Below are 26,234 nucleotides of genomic sequence, written 5' to 3'. Positions count from 1 at the left end.
TCTTCTGGGAAGGCTGCCCACAAGGTTTAGGAGTGTGTCTATGGGAATGTTTGACCATTCTTCCAAAAGCGCATTTGTGAAGTCAGGCACTAATGTGGACAGGAAGGCCTGGCTTACAGTCTCTGCTCTAATTAATTCCAAAGGTGTTCTATCAGGTTGATGTCAGGACTCTGTGCAGGCCAGTCAAGTTCTTCCACCCCAAACTCGCTCATCCATGTCTTTATGGACCTTGCTTTGTACATTGATATTCAGTCATGTTGGAATAGGAAGGGGCCATCCTCAAACTGTTCCCATAGAGTTGGAAGCATGAAATTGTCCAAAATGTCTTGGTATGCTGACTCCTTAGAGTTCCCTTCACTGGAACCAAGGGGCCAAGCCCAAAGCCTGAAAGACAACCCCCACACCATAATTCCCCCCCCCCCCCCTCCACCAAATAATTTGGACCAGTGTACAAAGCAAGGTCCATAAAGACATGGATGAGCGAATTTGGGGTAGAGGAACTTGACTGGCCTGCACAGAGTCCTGACCTCAACCTGATAACACATTTGGGATGAAGTAGAGCAAAGACTGCGAGCCAGGCCTTCTCGTCCACATGAGTGCCTGACCTCACAAATGTGCTTCTGGAAAAATTTTCAAACATTCCCATAGACACACTCCTAAACCTTGTGGACAGCATTCCCAGAAGAGCTGAAGCTGTTATAGCTGCAAAGGGTGGGCCAACTCAATATTGAGCAATACGGAATAAGACTGGGAGGCCATTAAAGTTAATTTGTGTGTAAAGGCAGGCGTCACAATAATGTTGGTAATATAGTGTATGTATTGCACATTCACTTCAGTTCCTGCTCTCAAGGAGCTTACAATCTAAGGTTCCTAACTTACATGCATACATACATATACTAGGGCCAATTTAGACAGGAGCCAATTCACCTACCAGCATGTCTTTGGAGTGTGGGAGGAAACGGAGTATCCGGAAGGAAAGCCACACAGACACAGGGAGAACATGCAAACTCCAGGTAGGTAGTGTGGTGGTTGGGGTTAAAACTAATGACCCCATGCTGCTCATGCATTATGGTATGAATGAGCCCCAACAGCTGCTTACTGTTGTCAGAACTTGTTGCAAAATGTGGAACAACATTACAGAGAAACCAATAATGATTGATGTTATATTACAGCTGCAGATTCAGATTGGTTAGATAATATGCCATCATCACTGTTTTTTCCCAGGAATGTGTGATACGTGTGTAAACCTTTTACTGTCGACGGTGCTTTCTATTTAAAGTGACAATAAACTCAGGTGTAGAAAAGATAGCGGAAAATTGAATACTCACCTTTCTGTAATTTTCTTTTCCTGGTGCCTACCCATGGCATCATACCAATGGTTGGCTGCTTTGCCCCCGACCAACCCACAGGGTCACTTAACTCTATAAATAAAAGAGTTGTTCCCTTCCACCGGTATTCTTGTATCTAGACCTCAGAACATTAGGGATTATCAAAGGGAGGGTGTATGCTGCCATGGGTAGGCATCAGGAAAGGAAAATTACAGAAAGGTGAGTGTTCAATTTTGTGTTTTTTCTGGTGCCTCCATGGCAGCATACCAATGGTAAATTGATATGGTATGGAGGGTACTGCAATAAGAAATGTAATGAAATCTACAGTACAGATAACTGCAAGGTCTTTTTTCCTCAAAATCTTGGGACGCAAGAACTGCTGGGTCAACTCTATAGTGTGACATGAAAGTGTTGAAGGAAGACAAACTGGTAAATTATCTATGGGGAGACCCCCGCCAAAGCTACCCAAGTGGAGGTTATGCCCCACATTGAGTGTGCATTGACCGCATCTGGAACAGGAAGACTACTAGCCCAATATGGCCTTTGGATTAATCTCGCAATCCAGCTAGCCAAGGTCATTTTAGGTGCTGCCATTCCTTTCTTTGCGCCCTTTTGGATAATGAATAGCCGTTGCTCCTTGCAGAACTGTTGTTTCAGTTCTAAATAGTGCCTCAGGGACCTGGCTACATCCAATGCAGCTTTGAAGAAGTTGGATCCTCCCTGAAGGCTGGAAGAACCCATTCCTGGTTGAGATGATAGACTGAAGGCACCTTAGGAATGAACTGATGAATGGGCTGCACAACCACTGGAGTGGAAAAAAGGTAAATGTAGGATCCCTTTGTTCCTAGCTCTTGGATCTCTGACACTCTGCGACCTGATGCGATGGCGATCAGGAAGATAGCCTTCAAGGTAATATCCTCCAAAGTGTATTCTTCTGTGGTTGCAAAAGGAGAATTTGATAGGGCATTAAGAACAATAGTTAAGTCCCATTTGGGGTATAGCGATTTCCTGGGAGGTTGAAATCTTACAACTGCCTTCAAAAAATGGTCTACAAGCGGGTTCAATGCCCACCGCATGTCCATAAGGGCTGACAAGGCTGAGACCTGGACTTTAAGTGTGTTCAGGCCCAAACCTAAGTCCAATCCTTTCTGTAAGAAGGGCATATTGGGCTAGTGGTCATCCTGTTCCAGATGGCTCTGGACTCCGGGTTCCAGAGGATTGAAATGATTGATCTCTGCCAGATCCATACATTATCTCCATACCCAGTAGTAGATGGAATAAGTGGATGATTTTCTTGCCTGTAATAGTGTTTGAATAACACTACATACCTTCCAACTTTTTGAGATGGAAATGAGGGACACCTATCAGCAAGAGTTTGTAGGCATAGGACACAACCCTTGTCATGCCCCCTTAAGGCTAGGTTCACATTGCTGCGATGCGGGAACGCCGCGAATCCGCGGCGTTTTCCCGCATCGCATACCTCCCGCCGGCAGTTCACACTGCCCTATGCGGATGGCTGGGGGTGTCAATGTTATGTTAATGACACCCCCAGATCCGTCGGCATATCGCAGTGCGATCTGCCGACTCGCACAGGAATCGGATCGCATGGTGTGAACCCCCATGCGATCCGATTCCGTTGCGGACCCAAAAAAGGGTCCCGTGCGAGTTTGCTGCGGGACCGCTGCGAGTTCAGCCATACTATCTGTATGGCTGAACTCGCAGCACTACGGAGATCGGATGTGATTTGCTGTGCGAATCACATCCGGTTCTCCCCCCGCAGCGGTGTGAACCCAGCCTAAAGGAGAATTGTACAAAAAACAAGATTGTTAAATCCACAAGTTTTTTTTTTACCATTACCATTACTTTATATTGGCTTTTAGAATTTACAAATGCAACAACTTAGAAATCAGATGAAAGGCTTAGCACTGGGAAACACTTTTTGATAGATAAAAAGTGCATTTTATATACATCTATATAGATCAGACCAAAATGAGGGACAGAGGGACATTGCTCCAAATCAGGGACAGTTGGGAGCTATGACACTATGCGAGCATCCTAATTCGCCCAACCTCTTCAGCTCAACTTCCAGGCCCTCAAGTCTAGGATCTGAGGACTAGTTACAAGAATTCCGGTGGAAGGGAACAACTCTTATTTATAGAGTTAAATGGTCCTGTGGGTTAGTCAAGGGCGGAGCAATCAACCATTGGTATGCTGCCATGGAGGCACCAGGAAAAATCTTTTCAAGCAGGTATTCTATTCTATGACTCAAATTCTCAACCTCTTCCGAATTCTTTTTTTCTGCTGTGATCCAACTTCCTGTTAGAGGGTGGCTACATTTGCTCTCCATGCTCCTGCTATTTGTAGGAATGTAGCCACCCCCTCTTACTCTTGGACTATGGGATGTGTAGTGTGCATAGAGCAGTGCACATGACCAGAACTAACGTGTACTGCTCATTCCAAACAGAAGTGAGAGGGAAAAGAATAGGTTTGGGAGCTCACGGAGGATGTTAAAAGGTGGCAAATAAAAACTAAGAATCAATTTCTAGAAAAATGGATTACAGGACCATTAACGTGGTTGTAAACCCCTACAAACCACTTTGACCTACAGGTGAGCCTAGATTAAGGCTTACCTGTAGGTCCAAGAAATATCCCCTAAACCTACATGTTTAGGAGATATTTACTAAAAGACAGTTACAGGTGTCTACGGTGCATGCGCACTATCACGCACTATTGCCGTTAGCACTGTGGACATGATACAAGAGTGTCGGCTCCCGTGTGCATGCGCGGGAGTGACGTCATTGCTGCTCCGTCTCTGTGAGTGTCCAGAGCAGCGATACCCGGAAGAAGATGGATGCACTGGACTACAGGGGACAGCGGTGACATCTCTGGCTCCTGTGTCAGGTAAGTGACACATAATGGGCTACTAAGCGATGCATAGTAGCCCATTATGCTTTACCTTTGCAGGGAGACAAAGTAGTGTATGTGTATGGATTATTTTTGCAGAATACAGATATTGTTTAGTGTCACTAAACTATACAGATCACTGTTTGCATATACTGTAACAGTCAAATAAAAATGGCAGATATGTTTGTATGGGTGTTTTATTTTGTTGGCCCACCTCACAGTTTAATACTTTGGTATCTGGCTTACTTGTGTCCTTGGTTGTTCTATATATAATGAAAGCTGAGTAGTAAGTGTGTGTTCGGCTGATTCATCACAGATGTACAATTAGGTAAATCAGCACAGTGACAAATCCATTGATTAGTTTGCTTGCATCATCCCTAGCCCTTTCTCATCCTGCCAACAGTATTATCTTCACAGACCTACCCAGTTTTGTACTGCATGTCCCTTTACTCTATTGTTATGAGCACTACAGGTCATGACACATGGATGTGATTCACACTGAACATGAAGTACACTTTAAAAACCACTTGATGGCAGCAGATTGCCATTTCTAACTGTAGCGATACCTCCAAAGGAGCTTCGTTATTTTTATTATTATTATTGTACAGGATTTATATAGCGCCAACAGTTTGCGCAGAGCTTTACAACATGAGGGAAGACAGTACACTTACAATATATATCAATACAGGAGGGATCAGAGGGACCTGCTCGGCTTTTGTTTGTTCAGTCCGTTACAGGGTTGCCAACATCCCGCAGCATTTTTTTTACTAACAAAATGTGGAAAATTTACTGGCGGAGCACATTTTTTACTGGCAACCCGAGAAATTACAGAACTCCTATTACAACTAGCACATTGAATATTTGAACATTATAAACATGATATGGAAACTCTGACAATACCTATACAAAAGTAATTTGCTTGATATACACTTAAAAAGTCAACACTGCATGACAGTATCAGCCCCTGATATTTACTGGCAGTTGTAGAAAAAAAAAATATTTTTACAAACTGTCAGTAAATTTACTGGTGGTTGGCAGGGCCAGACTGGCCTATCGACTGGCCTATCAGGGATACAGTGAAATTACCTGGGGCCGCTTTGAGTGGTGGCTGCAGTGCGCCCCTCCCTCCCTCTGTCCTCCGGATCCTCCTCTTGTATGGCACGAAGCTCGGTCTGTGTGTGTAAGGTGGCACTGCAACAAGGTCCCATCCCCCTAGACCAGCTTGTGTGATAGTCTTCTAGATGGAAAACTGATTGAATCAGTGTTCCACCTATCACACAAGCTAGTCAAAGGGGGCGGGATGTTTTTACAGCGTTGCCTAACACACACAGACCCAGCTCCGTCCATGCCATACATAAGCCGCTGTGTGTGATCCAGGAAATGGTGAGGCTGTAATTGGTAGGAACAGAGGCTGCAATGATGGGCTCACGGAGGCTGCAATGGTGGGCACACAGAGGCTGCAACGGCGGGCACACAGAGGCTGCAACGGTGAGTACGGTGAGGCTGCAATGGTGGGCACAGTGAGGCTGCATTGATGGGCACAGCAAGGCTGCATTGAAGGGCACAGCGAGGCTGCAATTATGGGAACATTGAGGATGCAATTATGGAATTATGGGCCCAGTGAGGATGCAATTATGGGCACAGTGAGGTTGCAATGATGGGCACAGTGAGGTTGCAATGATGGGCACAGTGAGGTTGCAATGATGGGCACAGTGAGGCTGCATTGATGAACACCATAAAGCTGCATTTGATGGGCACCATAAAGCTGCATTTAATGGGCACAGTGAGGCTGCATTTGAAAGGCACAGTGAGGCTGCATTTAAAAGGCATAGTGAGGCTGCATTTGAAAGGCACAGTGAGGCTGCATTTGAAAGGCACAGTAAGGATGCATTTGAAGGGCACAGTAAGGGCTGCATTTGAAGGGCACAGTAAGGCTGCATTTGAAGGGCACAGTGAGGTTGCATTTGAAGGGCATGATGAGGCTGCATTGATCTCTTGTACCATGTCTGCAGTCTCTGGCCATCTCTTGTACCATGTCTGCAGTCTCTTGCCATCTCTTGTACTATGTCTGCAGTCTCCAACCATCTTTAGTATGATGTCCTCAGTCTCTAAACATCTCCTGTACCATGTCTGCAGCCTCTGACATCTACTGTATCATGCGTGCAGCCTCTAACCATCTCTTGTATCCTTTCCTCAGTCTCTAGCCATCTCTTGTATCGTGTCCACAGTCTCTAGCCATGTCTTGTATCATGTCCACAGTCTCTAACCATCTCTTGTACCATGTTCGCAAACCTCTGACCACCTCTTGTCTTATATCATGTCTGCAGTCTCTGAGGGGGGTCTGGAGAGGAGTCAAGAGTGGGAGTGCCGCCAACATGGGGGTCATGGGAGAAGTAAAACATGTGGACTGTGTAGAGGAGACTACAGGATAAAACCAGAGTCACCAACCTGGAGCTGTCTAACTGAGCCCTGCACGGTGTACCCGAGATTAGGTCAATGACAGCGCTGCCAGGCAAGTCTGAGGCAGGAGTGAATACAGTAATATAAGGGGGCAGTTATATAAAGGTTTCCCCCTCAGTAACCCCCCCATTCTTTCTGTGGAAGGTGGTCTCTGGAAACCAGAGTCCCCCCCCCCACATTCCTGGGGTGCTCCTTGACGATGGAGCAATTTTACCACTTTTAACTGGAATTTGCTTTTATATATATATATATATATATATATATATATATATATATATTATATTTTACACTCTTCAATTGTGTTTTAAAATGCATGGTTTTCCCTTTCACGAACAAGGAAATAATGACGTTATGATGGTTTTTATGTTGGGCTGATATAATAATGCTAAGAGGCTGATATGAAATTTTTTCCAGGGCTGGTTTTTGTCCCAGTCCAGTCCTGGTGGTTGGCAACCCTGGTCTGTTACTCTGTCTCGCAACCCCAAAGAACTGTCCCAGCCCCTCTGGCACACTTAAGCCCCGTACACACGAGCGGACTTATGTCCGACAGACTTCCGAAGGAGTTCTGCCGGAGTTCTGCCGGAGTTCTGACGGACTTTCCAAACGAGCGGACTTGGCCACACACAATCACACCAAACTCCGACGGATTCGAACGTGATGACCTACGACTGGACTCGAATAAGGAAGTTCATAGCCAGTAGCCAATAGCTGCCCTAGCGTCGGTTTTAGTCCGTCGGAATAGCATACACACGAGCAAATTTTTCGGTAGGAACTGGGTCCGGCGGAGTTCCGTCGGAAAAATTTGAAGCATGTTCCATTTTCTAAAGTCTGTCAGACTTTTGCGAATCAAAAGTCCGTTGCAGCCCACACATGATCGAATAGTCTGCCGGAATCATTCCGTCAGACTTTGGATGTCGAAAAGTCCGCTCGTGTGTACGGGGCTTTAGAAATGTGATTAATGTAATAACACAGTAATGACACAGTTACAGTTCAAACTGTTTAAACTCTCTCAAATTTACTTAATCAAGAGAAAAGACTTAAAAGGATAATGGTCAGCCAAGTTGTGGATAAACAGCCAAGACTCGGTTGAAATAGTTCTCAAACAGTCAATAACACTTTGCAACAATAAGAGAATAATATCAATGTACACAGATTAAATTGAGTCCCCAAGCAAGCTATTGATTGCTGTAGAATGCTATGGTTAAAGGGGAACCACAGGCTGGCCTATAGTACCTTTTATATTAATTAGGAATGAGCTGAACACCCCCCAGGTCGGTTCGCACCAGAACTTTCAAACGGACCTAAAATTTGTGCGAACTTTAGAACCCCATTGAAGTCTATGAGACTTGAACGTTCGAAATAAAAAGTGCTAATTTTAATGGCTAATATGCAAGATATTGTCCTAAAAAAGGTTTGGGGACCTGGCTCTTGCCCCAGGGGACATGGATCAATGCCTAAAATGTTTTTATAAAGTGCAGTTTTTTCGGGAACACTGATTTTAATGACGATTAAAGTGAAAAAAAAGTGAAATATTCCTTTAAATATCATGCCTGGGGGTTGTCTACAGTATGCCTGTGAAGTGGCACGTGTTTCCCGTCCCTGCACAAAATGACATTTAACGGAAAAAAAGTCATTTAAAACTGCTTGCGGTTTTAATGTAATATCTGGTTCCGGAAATATGGATGAAAATCATTGAGAAAAATGACATAGGTAGCCCCCCCTGCCGATTACCAGCCTCTTTGGGTCTTGTACGGATATTAAGGGGCTACCCCGTACTCATATTAAAAAAAGGAAAGGCGTGGGGCTCCCAGGCCCTATATACTCAGAACAGGAGTATACAAGCGGTGCAAACAAGACAGGGACTGTGTAGTTTGTTGTGTTAAGTAGAATCTGTTTGTAATTTTGAACTGGTACATTTTTAAAGTGTAGCTCCAGTCAAAAAATCTATTTTTAAGCTTTTTGGAAAACATAGGGAAGGGTTATCACCCCTGTATAATTTTTTTGTCCGTCCGTCTTTTTTCGTCTCCTTCCGTTTGCAAGTAGGAGACGTTTGGAAGTTGGATGTTTGAAAGTAGGGGCCTGCCCTATATGCTCTGCAGAAATTTGCGCCTAAGGTGTTGGTGTTGCCACAACACTGTAAGCCCTCAAAGTGACTCTTGGTAGGCGCTGGAGAGCCCTGCTGTGAACAATTATATCAAGAATTGTAATTACATGCCATTGTTGAACAGTGGTAGAAAAATAGGGCCTTTGGTGGTTGTGGTGGTGGTAGTGGTGCTGGTGCCACAACACTAAGTCCTCACAGTTACTCTCGGTGGGCGCAGGAACGGGCCCTGCTGTGAAATATTGTATCAAGAATTGTAATAACATGCCTCTGTTAAACAGGGGCTGAAAAATTGGGCCTTAGGCACTGCTTGCTGGTACCACAACACTACAACCCGTCCCAGATACTCTAGTTGGAGTGCAGGAATGAGCCCTGCTGCAAAGCATTGCATCAAAAATTGTATTACATGCCCCTGCGGAGGAAGAAGAGGATAGACAGCCAACATAAGAGGACAGTCACTCAGCATCAGCATAGGTAGTCTTGAAGGAATGTGATATTTCAAAAAAAAATATTTGGTTACATCAGCTTCAGGTGCTTGGTAGCTGTGGGTGATCCAAGACTGATTCATCTTTATGAAGGTCAGTCGATCAACCGAGTCGGTGGACAGGCGCACCCTGTGATCGGTAACAAAGCCACCAGCAGCACTGAAGGTGCGTCCCGAAAGAGCGCTGGATGCAGGACAGGCCAGTAGCTCAATTGCATACTGTGCAAGCTCTGGCCAGTGATCCATCCTCAAGACCCAGTAAGCCAGAGGATTTTCGGTGGGAAAGGTGTCCAAGTCTGACCTTGCCCCTAGGTATTCCTGCACCATGTAAATCAGACGCTGGCGATGGTTGCTGGAACCGATCATACCTTGGGGCTGCGGACTAAAAAACTGTCTGAACGCATCGGTCAGGCGGCCACCTTCTCCACGGCTCCTTCTGACTGAAGTCTCAGCAACACGTTATCCAGGACCAGGAGTTTGTAACCTCCCAGTCTCTGGGAACGCATTGCACAGACCTTTCTGCAAGGCCTCCCCGGAGATGTCTCATCCTCTGCTCCTTCTGCGACGGCAAGATAAGGTCCGCAACCTTACCCATGTACCGTGGATCAAGGAGAGTGGCCAGCCAGTAATGGTTCCTCTCCTTGATCCAAAGAATACGAGGGTCCTTCCGCAGGCTTTGCAGGATCAGGGAGGCCATGCACCATAGGTAAGCTGAGGCATTCGGTCCGGAGTCCTCTGGGTCACTAATGCCGCGTACACACGATCAAACAATCCAGTGGAAAAGTCCGGCAAACTTAAGTCCGCCAAACAATCCCCCCATGTGTAGCCTCCGGCAAACTTTTTTGACCCAACAGTACGGCGGACTTAGAATTTCGGTTTGCACAACAATCTGCCCGCCGTACTCGCATTTCGGCGGACAATCCGGCCGTGTGCATGCCAGTCTGCCGTACTTTTGAAATGAGCGGACTTTTCCCGCCCGGAGAAAAGTCCGCTCATTTCGAGTAGGTCTCCAGGTAGGCGGGGCCCGCGAAGGAGACGTCGCTGGCCCCGCCGCCTGGTATGGACTTAAAGGGGAACCCCAACGCCGAAAAAAATCGGCGTGGGGGTCCCCCCCAAGTCCACAACAGACCCTTGTCCGAGCACGCTACCCGGCCGGCCAGGAAAGGGGGGCGAGCGAGCGCCCCCCCCCCCCCCTGAGCCGTACCAGGTCGCGTGCCCTCAACATGGGGGTGCCTTGGGGAGGGGGGGGCCGCGCGCACCCCCCCACCTCAAAGCACCTTGTCCCCATGTTGATGAGGACAAGGGCCTCTTCCCGACAACCCTGGCCGTTGGTTGTCGGGGTCTGCGGGCGGGGTGCTTATCCGAATCCGGGAGCCCCCTTTAATAAGCTATGTGAATGAGTATGGGGTACAATGTACCCCTACCCATTCACCTGTAAAATAAAAGTACAAAAAAAACCACAACACACGAGATAAAATACTTTATTGCACAGCTCCGGGGGTCTTCTCGCCGGACTCCTCCGCTATCTTCTTGTAGCTCTTTTGCTAGCGGAGGAGTCCGGCTTTCTTCCTCGCCGCCGGCCTCTTCTCCCGACTTCGGGGGTCTTGTCCCCCACTTCGGTTCTTCTGCCGGGCCACCGCGCCTTCTTATAGCTCTTTTACAGGCGGTGGCCCGGTCTTCTGTCGCCGTTGCCGCCTTCCGTTCTTCTTCGTCTTCTTCTTCTTCTTCTTCTCCTGGAGATGTTGACTCGACGCTCTGTCCGGCCACAATGCCAGGGACGCGCTGCGCGGCCACTTATATAGGGACAAGGGGCGGTGTCACATGGCTTTATGTCACATGGGTTGGTGTCACATGGTGACCCCGCCCCCTTACGATGTCACAGTCCCCATGTGACATCAACCCATGTGACCCTGGCATTGTGGCCGGAGAGAGTGTCGAGTCAACATCTCCAGGAGAAGAAGAAGGAGAAGGAGAAGAAGAAGAAGAAGAACGGAAGGCGGCAGCGGCGACAGAAGACCGGGCCACCGCCTGTAAAAGAGCTATAAGAAGGCGCGGTGGCCCGGCAGAAGAACCGAAGAGGGGGGCAAGACCCCCGAAGTCGGGAGAAGAGGCCGGCGGCGAGGAAGAAAGCCGGACTCCTCCGCTAGCAAAAGAGCTACAAGAAGATAGCGGAGGAGTCCGGCGAGAAGACCCCCGAAGACGGAAGACCCCCGGAGCTGTGCAATAAAGTATTTTATCTCGTGTGTTTTTTTTTGTACTTTTATTTTACAGGTGAATGGGTAGGGGTACATTGTACCCCATACTCATTCACATAGGGTGGGGGGCCGGTATCCGGGGGCCCCCTTATTAAAGGGGGCTCCCGGATTCCGATAAGCCCCCCGCCCGCAGACCCCGACAACCAACGGCCAGGGTTGTCGGGAAGAGGCCCTTGTCCTCATCAACATGGGGACAAGGTGCTTTGGGGTGGGGGGGGGCACGCGGCCTGGTACGGCTCAGGAGGGGGGGCGCTCGCTCGTCCCCCTTTCCTGGCCGGCCGGGAAGCGTGCTCGGACAAGGGTCTGTTGTGGACTTGGGGGGGACCACCACGCCGATTTTTTTCGGCGTTGGGGGTTCCCCTTTAAGTCCATACCAGGCGGCGGGGCCAGCGACGTCTCCTTCGCGGGCCCCGCCTACCTGGAGACGCGCTCGAAATGAGCGGACTTTCCTCCGCGTGTGTGGGCGAGTCCGTTCATTTCGAAAGTACGGCGGACTTAGTACGGCGGACTTAGTACGCCGTATTAGTCCGCTGAAAAAGTGACGTGTGTGGGCAAGTAGCCCGTTCGAAAATTCCGACGGACAGTTTGGCGGACGTCCGCCAGACTAAGTACGTCGGACAGACGGCTACGTGTGTACGCGGCTTAAGGACAACAAGTCCACAGGTTTCTTGGGACTGTAAATCATCCCTACAAGACTGCTGCTGCTGAGGCCGAGTTCAAGGCTCCACCTCCATGCTGACACAATCACCCTCCTCCTCCTTCTCGTTCTCTTCCTGTGTGATGGGTGGGACAGCAGGAACACTGTCTGGATAAAGGGGGCCTTGAGAGGCAAGGAAGTCCTCCTCTTCCTGCCTCTGTTCTGCCTCAAGTGCCCTGTCCATTATTCCACACAGCGTATGCTCCAACAGGTGGTCAAAAGGTACAGTGTCACTGATGCATGCACTGTCACTGCTCACCATCCTTGTGGCCTCCTCAAACGGTGACAGGACAGTGCATGCATCCCTGATCATGTTCCACTGGCATGGTGAGAAAAAAACTGAGCTCCCCTGACCCTGTCCTGGTGCTCTAGTCACACAGGTACTCATTGATGGTCCTCTGCTGCATGTGCAGCCGCTGCAGCATGACCAACGTGGAGTTCCACCTGGTGGGCATGTCACATATAAGGCAGTTCTTGGGCAGGTTCTGCCCAGGATCTGCACACAGACTTTCCTGGCCTGCTTCAGGACATCCTGTAAGCCCGGGTACCTGCCTAAGAACTGCTGCACCACCAGGTTAAGGACGTGAGCCACACAGGGCACATGGGTCAGTTGTCCCTGTCGAAGGGCGGAGAGGAGGTTGGTGCCATTGTCGCAAACCACCAATCCTGGCTTAAGCTGGTGTGGCGTCAACCACCTCTCGGCCTGCCTCTGCAGAGCTGACAAAATATCTGCCCCAGTGTGGCTCCTGTCCCCCCCAAACAAACCAGCGCAAGCACGGCATGGCATTGTTTGGCTTGCGTACTTGCGGAGCCCCTTGAACGCCTATGGAGCACCACTGGTTCCGAGGACAGAGCACTGGAAGAGGCCATGGAGGAAGAAGAAGAGGAGGGGGTGGAGGAGAGAGGTGTGTCACAACCAGTAGTAGAATTTTGGAGGCGTGGTGGCGGAACAACCTCCAACACTACTGCACCTTGTCCTGCATCCTTCCCAGCTGCCAGAAGAGTGACCCAATGGGCCGTGAAAGACAGGTAACGTCCCTGTCCATGCCTGCTGGACCATGAGTCAGCGGTAATATGCACCTTACCGCCGACCGCCCTGTCTAGCGAGGCAAGGACATTGCCTTCCACATGCCGGTAGAGAGCCGGAATCGCCTTCCGTGAGAAAAAGTGGCATTTGGGGACCTGCCACTGAGGAACCGCACATTGCACAAACTCACGGAAGGGGGCCAAGTCTACCAACTGAAAAGGTAGCAGTTGAAGTGCTAGCAATTTAGCCAAGCTAGCATTCAACCGCTATAATCGGACGTGGGTGTACTGTTAGCAGAGTGCCCGCAAGTACTTAGCTGTGACACACCTAATTCTACACCTTCATTCCTCTCAGTGCAGGTTTCAGAGAGGACTGAAGGTCTAGTGGGGTTGGAGATCCCAGCTGAGGAGAGGTCCGCTTTGTTCTTTGGTGTGGGTCTTTGAGGTAAGCTTGCCAACGAGCTGCATGGAAGGTCAACATTTGTCTGATCAAGCATGTGGTGCCCAAGCGGCTGATGTATTGGTCACACGAGATACGCTTGAGACATATGTTGCAAATAGCAGCGGTGCGATCTGATGCACTTGTCTCAAAAAAGGCCCACACCAAAGAACTTTTAGAATAACGCGCAGAGGCAGCACCCTGCACAGGTGGAGCTCTGCAGTGTGATTCAGTCGGTGTGCTGCCCCTAAGCTGCCCCCCAGAGGGCATCCTGCCTCATTGGAGATGTGCCTCCTCCTCCTCTCTCCTACCAGGCACCCACGTGGAGTCAGTGCCCTCATCATCCCCTACCTCTTCATCACTGGAGCAAACCTGGCAGTATGCTGCAGCTTGTGGAACATGACTGCTAGATTGCTGTCCTTCTTGAGCATCCCCTCCCTCTGCGCTCACGCTACTGCCTTCCTCTAGCTGAGTATCATCATTAGAGCCTACAAAACACTGGGCATCCCCCTGGAGCATGTACCCAACACTGTGCTCAAACAGTTCGGGGGACTCCTCAGGAGGAAGTGGTGGGTCTAGGGAAGGAGTCACTGATGATGACATTGAGACGAGGGAAGATTATGCGTTGACAGCTGCTTTGCTAGTACCCTGAGCCTGGGTGAGAGAGGATGAGGAGGATGAAGAGGGCTTGGTCATCCACTCTACCAAGTCTTCGGCATGATGCGGCTCAACGCGTCCAGCTGCCGAAAAGAAGGACAAGCGTGTCCCATGGCCACGTGCTGATGACGATGCACTGCGTCCACGACCAGCACTGTTGTCTCTAGACACAGAGCCTGCTTGCCCTCTTTTATTGGCTTGTGCCTGTCTGCCTCTCCTTGTTGGCCTTCCAGACATGGTAATGGACTGCAGGGAGATGAGAAAACCGGCAATTGGGTAGTGTATATTGTGCTGGAGGCACAAAACACCCACTAACTCCTGCAGATGTCTTTATTATAGAACACCAGCAATAAAGGGCAGATACAGGTGTATATTGTGCTGTGCTGGAGGCACACAACACCCACTAACTCCTGCAGATGGCAGATGGCTCAATTAGAGAAGAGCAATATAGGTAGATACGGGTGTATACTGTGCTTAAGGCACACAGACAACACCCACTAACTCCTGCAGATGGCTCAATTAGAGAAGAACAAAATAGGTAGCTACAGGTGTATACTATGCTGGAGGCACACAACACCAACTAACTCCTGCAGATGGCAGACAGCTCAGTTAGAGAAGAGCAATATAGGTAGATACAGGTGTATACTGCGCTGAAGGCACACAGACAACACCCACTAACTCCTGCAGATGGCTCAATTAGAGAAGAGCAATATAGGTAGATACAGGTGTATACTGTGCTGGAGGCACACAACACCAACTAACTCCTGCAGATGGCTCAATTAGAGAAGAGCAATATAGGTAGATACGGGTGTATACTGTGCTGAAGGCACACAGACAACACCCACTAACTCCTGCAGATGGCAGATGGCTCAATTAGAGAACAGCAATAAAGGGTAGATACAGGTGTATACTGCACTGAAGGCACACAGACAACACCCACTAACTCCTGCAGATGGCTGATGGCTCAATTAGAGAAGAACAATATATGTAGATACAGGTGTATACTGAAGGCACACAGACAACACCCACTAACTCCTGCAGATGCTGGAACACTACACAAGGCCCCCGCGCTGGCGGCCTTATATAGTGTGGGGCGTGTACTACACAGCCTGAGCTATAATTGGCCACAGGCATCCTGCCTGTGGCCAATCATGGCTCTCCTCGCTGCCGGCGCTGTGATTGGCCAAGCATGTGGGGTCACAGTTTCGCCGAACCTGTGCGAACAGCCGATGTTTGAGTTGAACTTATGTTCGACTCGAACACCAAGCTCATCCCTAATATTAATGCTCAATGAAGTAATATAAACACCAGTGATGTGTCCCCTTTAAGCCCACGTACACACGGTCGGAGATTTTGCCAACCAAATCCGTCGGATTTTGCCCGTCGGATTTAGTCTGACGGATTGTGTCCGAAACTGTTGCATACACACGGTTGGGCCAAGTTGGCGAAAAATCCGATCTTTCAGAACGCGATGACGTAATTTCGTTACGATGGGACTACATTCAGGCTAGTAGCCAATAGCTTTGATGTAGGAATTTGATCTGAGCATGCGTGGCACTTGGTCCGATGAAAATGCTCTACACATGATCGGATTAGGTCCGTCCGGCCCAGTTGGTCGGGAAATATTTCCAACATGTTGGAAAATTGGGTCGGACGGAGATTCGGACAGAATCAGTCCGATGCATACCACACACTGTCGGATTATCTGACGACACGGTCCGATAAGACTCATTCCAACAGATTCTCCGACCGTGTGTACAAGGGCTAAGAGTAACAAAAGTAATGTTCTAAAAGCAAGGCCTTGCTATATCTTCACCGGCACATTGGAGTTCTATGAACAAGGGTCCCTCAATGTAACAGAGTGATGAGGAGCAAAGTAAAATAGCTGGTGCTATGTGATCTGGATACTAGGTGTCTGTGCACAGTTATATAAGAGCTGTCGTAGTGAAGACACGTCAGTCAATGGGAGCCTCCAATGGAGGCAGATCGGTTGCGGCTTTTTTTCTTGAAATGGTAGGGGTACTTGTACCCCATTACCAATTCACATGGGGGGAGGGCCTGAAGGGCCTGGTATGGATTTTGGGGGGGACCCCTACGCCATTTAAAAAAAAAAATTGTGGCATGGTTCACCTTAATTTCCAAATCAGACCTGAAGGGCCTGGTATGCATATTAGGGGGACCCCCACAGAATTTTTTTTTTTAATTTTGGTTCAGGTTCCCCTTAATATTCATACCAGACCCAAAGGGCCTGATAATGGACTGGCAAAGGGGGGGGGGGGGGGGGGATTCCATGCTCTTTTTTTCCAATTAGTTTTATCTATATTGCCAAGGCTGAACAATTCATTAAAGCCGTAATCAGTAAATGACAATTTTTCCATTAGAAATGTTATTTTGCTGTGGTACTGTTCTAAACACTGGGAAAATTAGCCATCCAGGCTATACTATAGACACCCACCAGGCACAATATTTAAAGGAATAATTAACTGTTATTGTTTCACTTTAAGCGTTAAAAAAAAACACTGCTACTGAGAAAATGGGCATTTTGAAAAAATATTTTTTCATTCATACATGTCCCCTGTGACAGGACCTGGGTTCCCAAACATTTTTTATGACAATAACTTGCATATAAGCCTTTAAAATTAGCACTTTTGATTTTTCATGTTAGTGTCCCATAGACTTTAATGGTGTTCCGGCAGCTTTCGAAATTTGCTACAAACACCACTTATTGTTCGCTGTTCGGTAAACAGGTGATGTTCGACTCAAAATTACGTTACGGTACGGTACGGTGGGGAATCGGGAAACTTCAGGCGGTGATCAAGTCAGGGACCCAACCAGCAGAGGTGACCCTGGCAGAGCAGCCTTGTGTCAAGCCAGAGACCGAGCTGGTCAGCAGGGGTGAAGCTTGAGAAGTATCTGGAGTGCCAAGCTAGGGATCCAGCAGGGAAACGTGGGTGACATTTGAGGGACATACCACCGCAAAGATTGGAGGAGTTTAAGGGATTCAGAGTCAGTGAATCAGAAGGTCTAGTGAGAGACCGGGAGCTCAGTGTTGAAGAACTACGAGGAGAGATTGTAGTGAAGCTAAAGGAACTGTTATGTTGAGTTAGGAACTGTTAAAGACTGTTGCCATAGGATATAGCATTCCTGCATGTACATATACGATACCTTGCTGGGGCCTTTCGCTGCACGCCTGTCCTCCTATTGAAGTCTCTCAGTCTGCCAATTTAAATTTACAACTACTTAAGGGTTTCCTGGCCCTAACCCTCTTTCCCCAAAAAATTCAAAAAGGACTGTTACGAGAAATAAAACCTCTTTTACATCCAAGATGAGTCTGGCCAATAACTTTGTCCACCTTGCACCCATTATGCCTCAGAAGGATGTCAGCTATCTTTGGCCTGTAAAGTTCTCATTAGACTGGACAAGGCCAGAGACCTTGCTACAGTACAATTAAAATACAGTTCAATACAGAAGGAGTAGAAGTGCCCTGTTCATGGAGCTTACAATCTATATAAAAGTGTTAGCACACTTGATATATTGTTTAGCCACATAGTTGTAAAATGAATTATTTTGGTAAAAGTGGCGATATAACTTTTGTTCACTTACACAATATGGTGCATCACAAATGGTTGGGTCTTTCTAATGGCTGTCTACACAGACTATGCATTTCTATAAAAGGACAGAACACTCCAGAAATATCTCCTGGTTATGCTTGTTTCAGCTCATTAGTTGCCTAATAAATCATACAGTATACTTAGATTGAGAAATGTCTGGTACCTTGTTTTCCTTCCTGGGGTTTTGTGGGAATTTCCTCCACGCAGTCTGAAGGGAACCAACCATTGCGACCTCTGGCACTTCCTTCCCAGAATCCTCCTTCTCCCACACTGAGAACTGTTCAACACAAAAGGGTTAAAAATCAGTCAATTCTGAAGCATAACAAAATGAACAGAGCAGAACGAAGGTGCACAGAGATCACTTACATGAAAAAATCATGCTGCCTTTGCTAAGTAATGAATGGTGGATAATAAAACATAAAGATACATGATGTTGAAGCTCTGGACACTGTCATGGATGTTCTACGGCACTGTATCATTAAACTGGACCTTGTCACCACATATAAAAAAAGGGCAAGCACTGTAAAAAAACAAGTCATTTTTCTTAAAAAGAAAAAATGCTCATCTATACTTATCTCTTGGCGGCCTGGATCTTCACTGCTCCCTGGCTGTTATAAATCCCTCCCAGAGTTACCTGCATCTCCACCTTGCTAGTTAGACATCCAAATATGGGGAGTATATGCCGTAGCCAGGGAGAATGTGGCATTTCTTTTTTTTGTTTTCAAAAAGGATTTTATTAAAGACATTAACAGAAATACAGAGTCAGCAAAATGAATCAAATTTCAACATTAGCAAAAGTAGTTGGATGATAAGGTTACAGACAGGTGATAAACAAATAGCAGAACACTGCAGGACAAACCACCAATTACAGATAAACAGTATGGGTCTCACATCCAACCACAGGTTAGAGAAGGAAAGGAGACTAACACGTTCAATGAGCTGACCATCATAGCCAAAATACAAAAGAAGGAACATGAAAGAGAAAGAGGGGAAAAAGAACAGAAAGAAACAAAGGGAGAAGAGGAAAAGATGCAAATAGAGAGCAAAAAAATAAAAAAAGCTGCATGAAAAAAACCGAAGGTGCGATCACTTCAATAAGCGAAATAGGAACCATGGGTTCCATTTAAGGTCATAAATTCGTTCCGTATCATGTAAAGTGTGAAAGATCTTTTCAGACAACATCACCTGATCAATACGTGAGAGAACCTGTGCTAATGGTATCGACTGGGATTTCCAGTGAAGTGCAATAGTCCATAGTACAGCGACGCACATAGAGTGCACCAACCGCACAAAGTGTTTAGGAGTGTCCGGCGGGGTTTGGAAGAGAAGACAGTGGTGATAAGAGAGGGACAGTGCTCGGCCAGCGAACCCATCCATCAGTCTCAGGACCTCCTGCCAGACAGGACGAATTAAGTCACAGTCCCAAAAAATGTGAATAAAAGTGCCGGGGTGATTACACCCTCTAAAACAGTTGGGGGATGTAAGGGGATAAATCTGGCGCAATCGTACCGGGGTGTAGTACCACCTGGTGAGAACTTTGATGGCCGTCTCCCTAACAGTTAGGGATCTGGTGCATTTGCGCATATTGTTCCAACCTTCCTCCCAATCCACCACTCCTGCCTCCAGCGCCAATTCCTCCTCCCAGCGCGTTCTATAACGCAGAGATTGACCATCCGAATGTCCCTCCAGGGCCTTATATATCAGAGAGATCAATCCTCTTTGACGTGGGAAATTAAAGCATACGTCTTCAAAGATAGTGAGCTGTGCCTGGGGACGGAGTCCATAACGGGAGAGAAAGAAGTGGCGGATCTGCAGGTATCTAAAACGTTCAGAATCCGGGAGTTGGTGTTGGGCCTGCAGTGTCGAAAAAGGAACAAAGCCAGAGCCCGACACAAAGTCCTTCAGCTGGGTAAGCCCACAATGGACCCACATACCAAAAGATTCAGGATGGAGGTAAGCCAGGGGGAACCTAGGGTCACCTAGGAAGGAGGCGCCCATAGAGCCACCCAGGACAAGGTCGTATTTCTGCTTAAAGCGGTGCCACAGTAAGAGGCAATCCGCCACTATAGTATTACGGGTGTTTAGCGTCGAGTGAGGACGATTAGTTGACCACATAAGTCCAGGGAGGAAGAATGGAGCGATCGAGTCACTCTCAAACTTCACCCAGGGGACTCTAGAATTAGGGATCGACCACTGTGCTTGTTGAGTAAATCTGCAGGAAAGGTAGTACAACCAAATCTGGGGTACCCCCAAACCCCCATTTTTGAATGTGGCATTTCAAGACGTTGGCTACTAGAAGGATAACCATAGATCTTTTTACAGAGATGGCCCATGGTGGAAGTGACCCTATGGTCATACCTCCCAACTTTATGAAAAAGGGAAAGAGGGACACCTATTAGCAAAAGTATGTAGGCATAGGACAAGCCCCGGTCACACACCTCTTAAAGCAGAAGTCCAGCCTAAGCTCATTTGGTTGGGCTTCTCCTATGGGTCACAGGAGTGCAATTCGCTTTGCACGCCTGTGACCAGTTTTCAGCATAGAGCGGACTGAAGGCCGTTTGTTCCGCCACAGGGAGTGGGGCTTTTGCCCGCTGAGCTGAGAAGAGGCTGAGACTCAGAGAGACTGTCTGGACCGCCCCATCCCGCCCCACCTATCCAGAGAGAGAATGTAGGGAGGCGGGGCGGACACTGAAAAATAAAGTCAGCTGACACCAATCAAGTGAAGGGGAGGGTCTCTCTCTCTCCCCATTAAGAAAGGCATCCCTGGAGGCATTCAAGTGACTGATGATTTTGAATTGCAGTGCAATCGATCCATTCCAAGTCCTCCACCACCTCTGCTTCTTACTGATCCCATCCCTACCCACCCACCATCACTTCTACAACAGAGGTGATGGGGGGGATAGGGTAGGGATGAGATCAGTGGTGGTGGGGGATGGGATCATTAAGAGGCAGAGGTGGTAGTGGTGGGAGAGGATGGCACCACCACCGCTGCCACCCCCCCAAGTACTACGCTGCCTGCCACCCCCCCAAGTACACCACCACTGCCACCCCCCAAAGTACCACTGCTGCCACCCTCCCAAGTACACCACCACCACTGCCCCCCCAGTACCATCGCTGCCACCCCTCAAGTACCCCCGCTGCCACTAGGGTGCCCACGTGTCCCTGATTGCCCGGGATTGTCCCGCAATCTGCATTTGTGTCCCGAGCACCTTCATTCTGGGACAATACAGTGTCCCAAAATGAAATGAAGACACATAGCCACCCTAATAGAAGATTGCTAAACTGGTTGCTAGGGCCACCCCGCCTCGTGTCACTTTTGCAGAGTCTCAGAGCAAGACCTTTATCCAGTGCTGCCCTTAAAAGGGGGGGAGGGCAATAAGAAATGAGGCTGACAAGTGGGGGCAATAAAAAATATATATGTAGAGAATGTATACCACCTGTCTAAACTGGTGACCACTGTTTGCTTTTGTTTTTCCAAAAATTGGCAAAACAAAGTATCAAAAATTTTCTTTTTTTCGGCTGGCGCTAGGGCATGCGCGCTGGGGGGGGGGGGGGGGCGGTGTCCCTGAATGGCAGTTTGGAAATGTGGTCACCCTAGCTGCCACCCCTCAAGTACCACCGTTGCCACCCCGTCAACATTTGGGTTCAAATAAATACCAAATGTTCTAAAATACTGTATATAGTGTTTTTATTCTTCAATCAGTTAATATAAACATCTGATATTAAAGATGTTATAGATGTTATATGCATTATAGAATATTTAAAAAAAGACACAGTTACCTTGCTGAGTATCTAATTATTTTTCCCAATGTAGTAATTGAGTTACTAACGCAATTACTTTTTGGGAGAAGTAGTTTGTAACTTAACTAATTACTTTTTTAAAATAAGATGCCCAACACTGCAGAGGACAGATGTAACACCAGAATGATGCTGCATCCACCTAGGTAAGTATAATGGAGGAACAAACCCCAAACCCATACTTCTCTTCTTTTAACCACTTCCCATTCAGGCCAATTCTGACGTTTTGCTCCTACGTGTAAAAATCTACTTTTTTTTCTAGAAAATTACTTAGCACCCCAAGCATTATATATATATATATATATATATATATATATATATATATATATATATATATATATATATATATATATATATATATATATATATATATATATATATATATATTTTAGCAGGCACCCTATAAATTAAAATAGTGGGCTGAAATTTTTAATGTCACACGATATTTGCGTAGCAGTTTTTCAAACGCTATATGTTTTGGAAAAGAAACACTTTCTTGAATAAAAAAAAAACATACAAGAGTTAGTCCAATTTTTTTTGTATAACGTGAAAAATTATGTTACGTGTTACGTTAACTAAATAGATACCCAACGTGTCACGCCCGTGGAATGGTGGCAAACTACGGTGCTTAAAATTCTCCACAAGCAACGCTTTTTTTTTCTGTACTAACTTTATTGCTATCAACATCCCTTGTGACAGCATAGGCTGTGACAGGTCCTCTTTATGGAGAGATTGGGGGTCTGTTAGCCATCGCCACCAGCTGCATCGCTCCTGGGCTCTGCAATTGGACCGGAGTGCCTGGGAGGGGGGATAGGACCCCCTTACGCCACCCGCAGAAGTGATCGAGTGGCTAATTAGCCACTCGGATCACTTCTGCATTACTGGTAATCGCCAGCTGAAAAGATACAGGGATGATGCCTGTAGGTGCAGGCATCATCCCGGTATAACCAGAGGATGTCCATGGACGTCCTATGGTCAAGAAGTGGTTAAAGCAGAATTATACAAAAAAAATGATTGGTTAAACCCACAAGCTTGTACGACAATTGCTCCGACATACTGCTAGGTGCGCGGTGTGCCACTTCTTATATTGGCATGGGGCGGGGCCATCCGGTGATGTCACATGGAGGCCCGCCCCTATGACATCACCGCCCCATCATGACCTGGGCATGACAGTGGGAGAAGAACCGGCTGAGGCAGAAGACATGAGCGGAGAAGAGCCGGAGATTGGAGTAGAAATTGGAAGACGCCGGAGCTGCCTTAATAAATTATTTTAAAAACCTGTGTACTGCGTTTTATTTTAGGCACTTTTTTTTTTTTTTTAGGTGAAAGGGTAGGGGTACAATGTACCCAATACTGATTCACATAGGGTGGGGGGGCTGGGATCTGGGGCCCCTTGTTAAAGGGGGCTTCCAGATTTCGATAAGCCCCCCACCTGCAGACCCCGACAACAGCCAGGGTTGTTGGGAAGAGGCCCTTGTCCCCATTAACAAGGTGCTTTGGGGTGGGGGGTGCAGAGCCCACCCTGTCCCAAAGCACCCACCTCCCCCCATGTTGAGGCCATTTTTTAATTAAGCGTGGAGTTTCACCTAAAGATTCATACCATAGACAAAGTGCCTGGCATTGTCGGGATCAAAGTTGGATCCCCGTTCTTGATGTCGGACGAATTTCGGACTTCAAGTCACAGGACAAAGTCGGATCCAGTGTCGTACAACTGTTGTGTTGTACCAGTGTGAACCCAGCCTTAGAACGATATAGATCAGACCAAAATGAGGGACAAATGAGGAGGAAAGAGTGACAGAGAGACAAAGGGACTTTGTTCCAAATCAGGGACAGTCCCTCAAAATCAGGGACAGTTGGGAGCTGTGCTATAGTAGAAGGGCTGAAGTCCAGGAAACTATAAAAGACACACATTAATGTAGCTCTGTGATCATTAAAACATCCTTAAAGTGTTTGTAAAGTTTCAGGTTTTTTCATTAACTAACAAACATGTTATACTTACCTGCTCTGTGAAATGGTTTTACACAGAGCAGCCCCAATATTACTTTTCTCGGGTCCACCACCAGTGCTCATGGCCTCTCCCCCCTGCTGAGTGCCACCAGAGCAAGCTCTTCCGGGGTTTCCTGCCAGCGCTCATGGCCTCTTCCCCCGGCTGAGTGCCACCATAGCAAGCTGCTTTCTCTGGGGGCACTCGTGTGCTTGCTCCCAAGCTGCCTCTGTGACAGACAGAGCGTGGCTCGAAGCCCATCCCCTGCTCCCTCCTCACTGGCTGTGATTGACAGCAACAGAGTCCAATGGCTCAGCCAATGAGGAGGCAGCTTACGCTCTTGTGCAAATTGCTGGATCAGGATTGGTCTCCGGTAAGTATTGGTTGGAGCTGCACTGAAGGTTTTTTAGCTTCATGCATTCAGTGCCTGAAGGCAAAAAAAACTTTGACCTTTAAAACCACTTTAAATGCATTTTTTTTTTAATGCAAGCAGTGCAAGTACTAGAATAAACTCAAAACTTGGACATAGAGAAGCAACAAAAGAAAAAAAACAGACAGTTGTGCTGCAGTGCATGGAGCATGTTGATTGGAGGAGAAATTGGAGTGCAGGGATGAGCTCGTCAGTAAGCTGCTTTTCCTTTCACTGTTCCGTAACAGGCCGGGGGTGCGAAGAGGACCAATTAAATCTTCTTTAGTTATTCTAATTCAGTCAGGTTGCACCTAGTCCTAGAGTAATAAATATTGGGCTCTTTTACTGTAACTTTTAAGTGTCACAGCACAGATTAAAATAACTCTACTCTTGCTCTCTAGTGCCCCCCTTTCAGAAACATTGCTCCAATTATCAGTACTGAGCAGTTCTGTTGATTAGAACAGTGTTAGGGGAAAGTGGGTGGGGGTAGGGAATTTTGGACCACTGGAAAAGCCAGGCCACTGCTTAGTACAATAGGTCTGACTCTCCTAGGTTCTACTGCACAGGGTATTGTAACCATTTCCACAAAATGTAGGAGGTAAAAAAAATTACAGATCAACATATTAATTACTGTATATGAAGTCTGACAACATTTCTGTAATAAATAAGAGTTCAGTTGCATGTCCATATACATTCTTACAAGGGATAGTTCACCTTCAACAAAAAAACGTCATACTGTCAGGACTGGGCTCAGCCCTTCCTTCTCTGAGCTGGCCACTCAGCTGTCCGCTAATTTCCAGCTCCTACCTCTCCACAGTGACTCAGCTGTTGATGATATCCTGCTCCCCAGTCCTGCCTACTTAAGCCATCCAGTCCAGAGGAGCTCTGCCTTTGCCTTAGTCAACATCACAGAGGCGCTCTCCTGCATTCCTGTTAAAAGATTTGCTTGGCTGACATCCCTTCTGGCTCCAGATCCTGCTTGCTGTTTCACTACGCTCATCTCCAGCTCCCTGATATTTGGCTTGGCTGACTATTTGTTCCGGTTCCTAAACTCTGGCTATGGTTTGACTATGTCTGTTCTGTTTACTTTTATTAATAAACAAGTGTGATTTAACTGTACTTCTGTATTGGTCTGATTTCATGGTTTCTAACACATATGCAGGTAACAACAGGTGCCTGTAGATAAAAACAACCTATGCAGCTTTGACCAAAGTTAAATAATGCCCTTGCTATAGGTGTAGACTATTTATAAACCTCACAATGCCTGGCAAAAAACTCCCAGAGATGGCATCCTGTCCTGCCTTCTTGCTAGGATGTTGCTAAGACACTCCCAGCCGAATTCAAACCCCCTCACATGTGCTTTCTCTCCCCTGTCAAAGTAACTCTGAGCTCAGCGATTCTGCAATGAAAGAAATAGTGGACCATACATGTAGGGATTTGAGAGCTTTCACTTGTGATGCTGGGGGGGGGGGGGGGGTGAGTAGTAATGGCTGGAAGTGTCTTAGCAACATCCTAGCAACAAGGCAGAATGGTATAATGTCATCTCTAGGAGTTTAGCTCCTATGCTTTGGGAGGTACATAAATCACCTACATTTAAAGTATATTAAGGGTGTTATGCTTACAGGTGCTACTTAGCCAGTTTTTTGGTAAAAGTGAACTTAAACCTTTAAACAAATTTCCTTTTTCTTGTTCTTGCTAAATGGGAAGTTTTGTTTTCATTATAACCCCCTGAGCAGTCTAAGCATTGTCATGAAAAACATTGCAAAGTCTACATAACTTTAGGTGGAAATGAACCTTATAAAGGATCAAAAAAAAAAAATTTACTTTTTATAAAAAGAATTGAAATTCAATATGTAGCTCAGTGCAGACCTCCACACCAACAGCATACAGAACGCGTCCAGATTGAAGGAAAAAGAGGAGACTTTAATTTTATAAAATTGTAGCTGGTGAAGACTGAAGTGTTCATAGAATTTTTTAATAACAATAACTTAAACAAAAATTTGTAGTTATATGATTTTACGCAAATAGTGCTTAGGGAGGTTGTGGTCTATATAATGTATATATATATTTTTTTTTGCAAC

At 46.9% G+C, this 26,234-nt stretch overlaps 1 protein-coding gene across 2 annotated transcripts in view; it reads right to left on the bottom strand.

Moving 5' to 3' along the window:
* SHANK1 (SH3 and multiple ankyrin repeat domains 1) overlaps positions 1–26,234 on the bottom strand; it is a 933,614-nt gene that overhangs the window by 284,674 nt on the left and 622,706 nt on the right. For both annotated transcript variants that reach the window (XM_077457204.1, XM_077457205.1), the window contains exon 13: positions 18,126–18,239. In XM_077457204.1, the coding sequence (XP_077313330.1) occupies positions 18,126–18,239 (114 nt within the window). The remainder of the gene's footprint in view (positions 1–18,125; positions 18,240–26,234) is intronic.

Source organism: Lithobates pipiens, unplaced genomic scaffold (assembly GCF_037356315.1).
Source record: "Lithobates pipiens isolate NorthernLeopardFrog02 unplaced genomic scaffold, aLitPip1_a1.2 Scaffold_27, whole genome shotgun sequence".
Lineage (NCBI taxonomy): Eukaryota > Metazoa > Chordata > Amphibia > Anura > Ranidae > Lithobates > Lithobates pipiens.
Note: the sequence above shows the minus strand (reverse complement) of the source record. Positions and strands in the feature narration are given on the sequence as shown.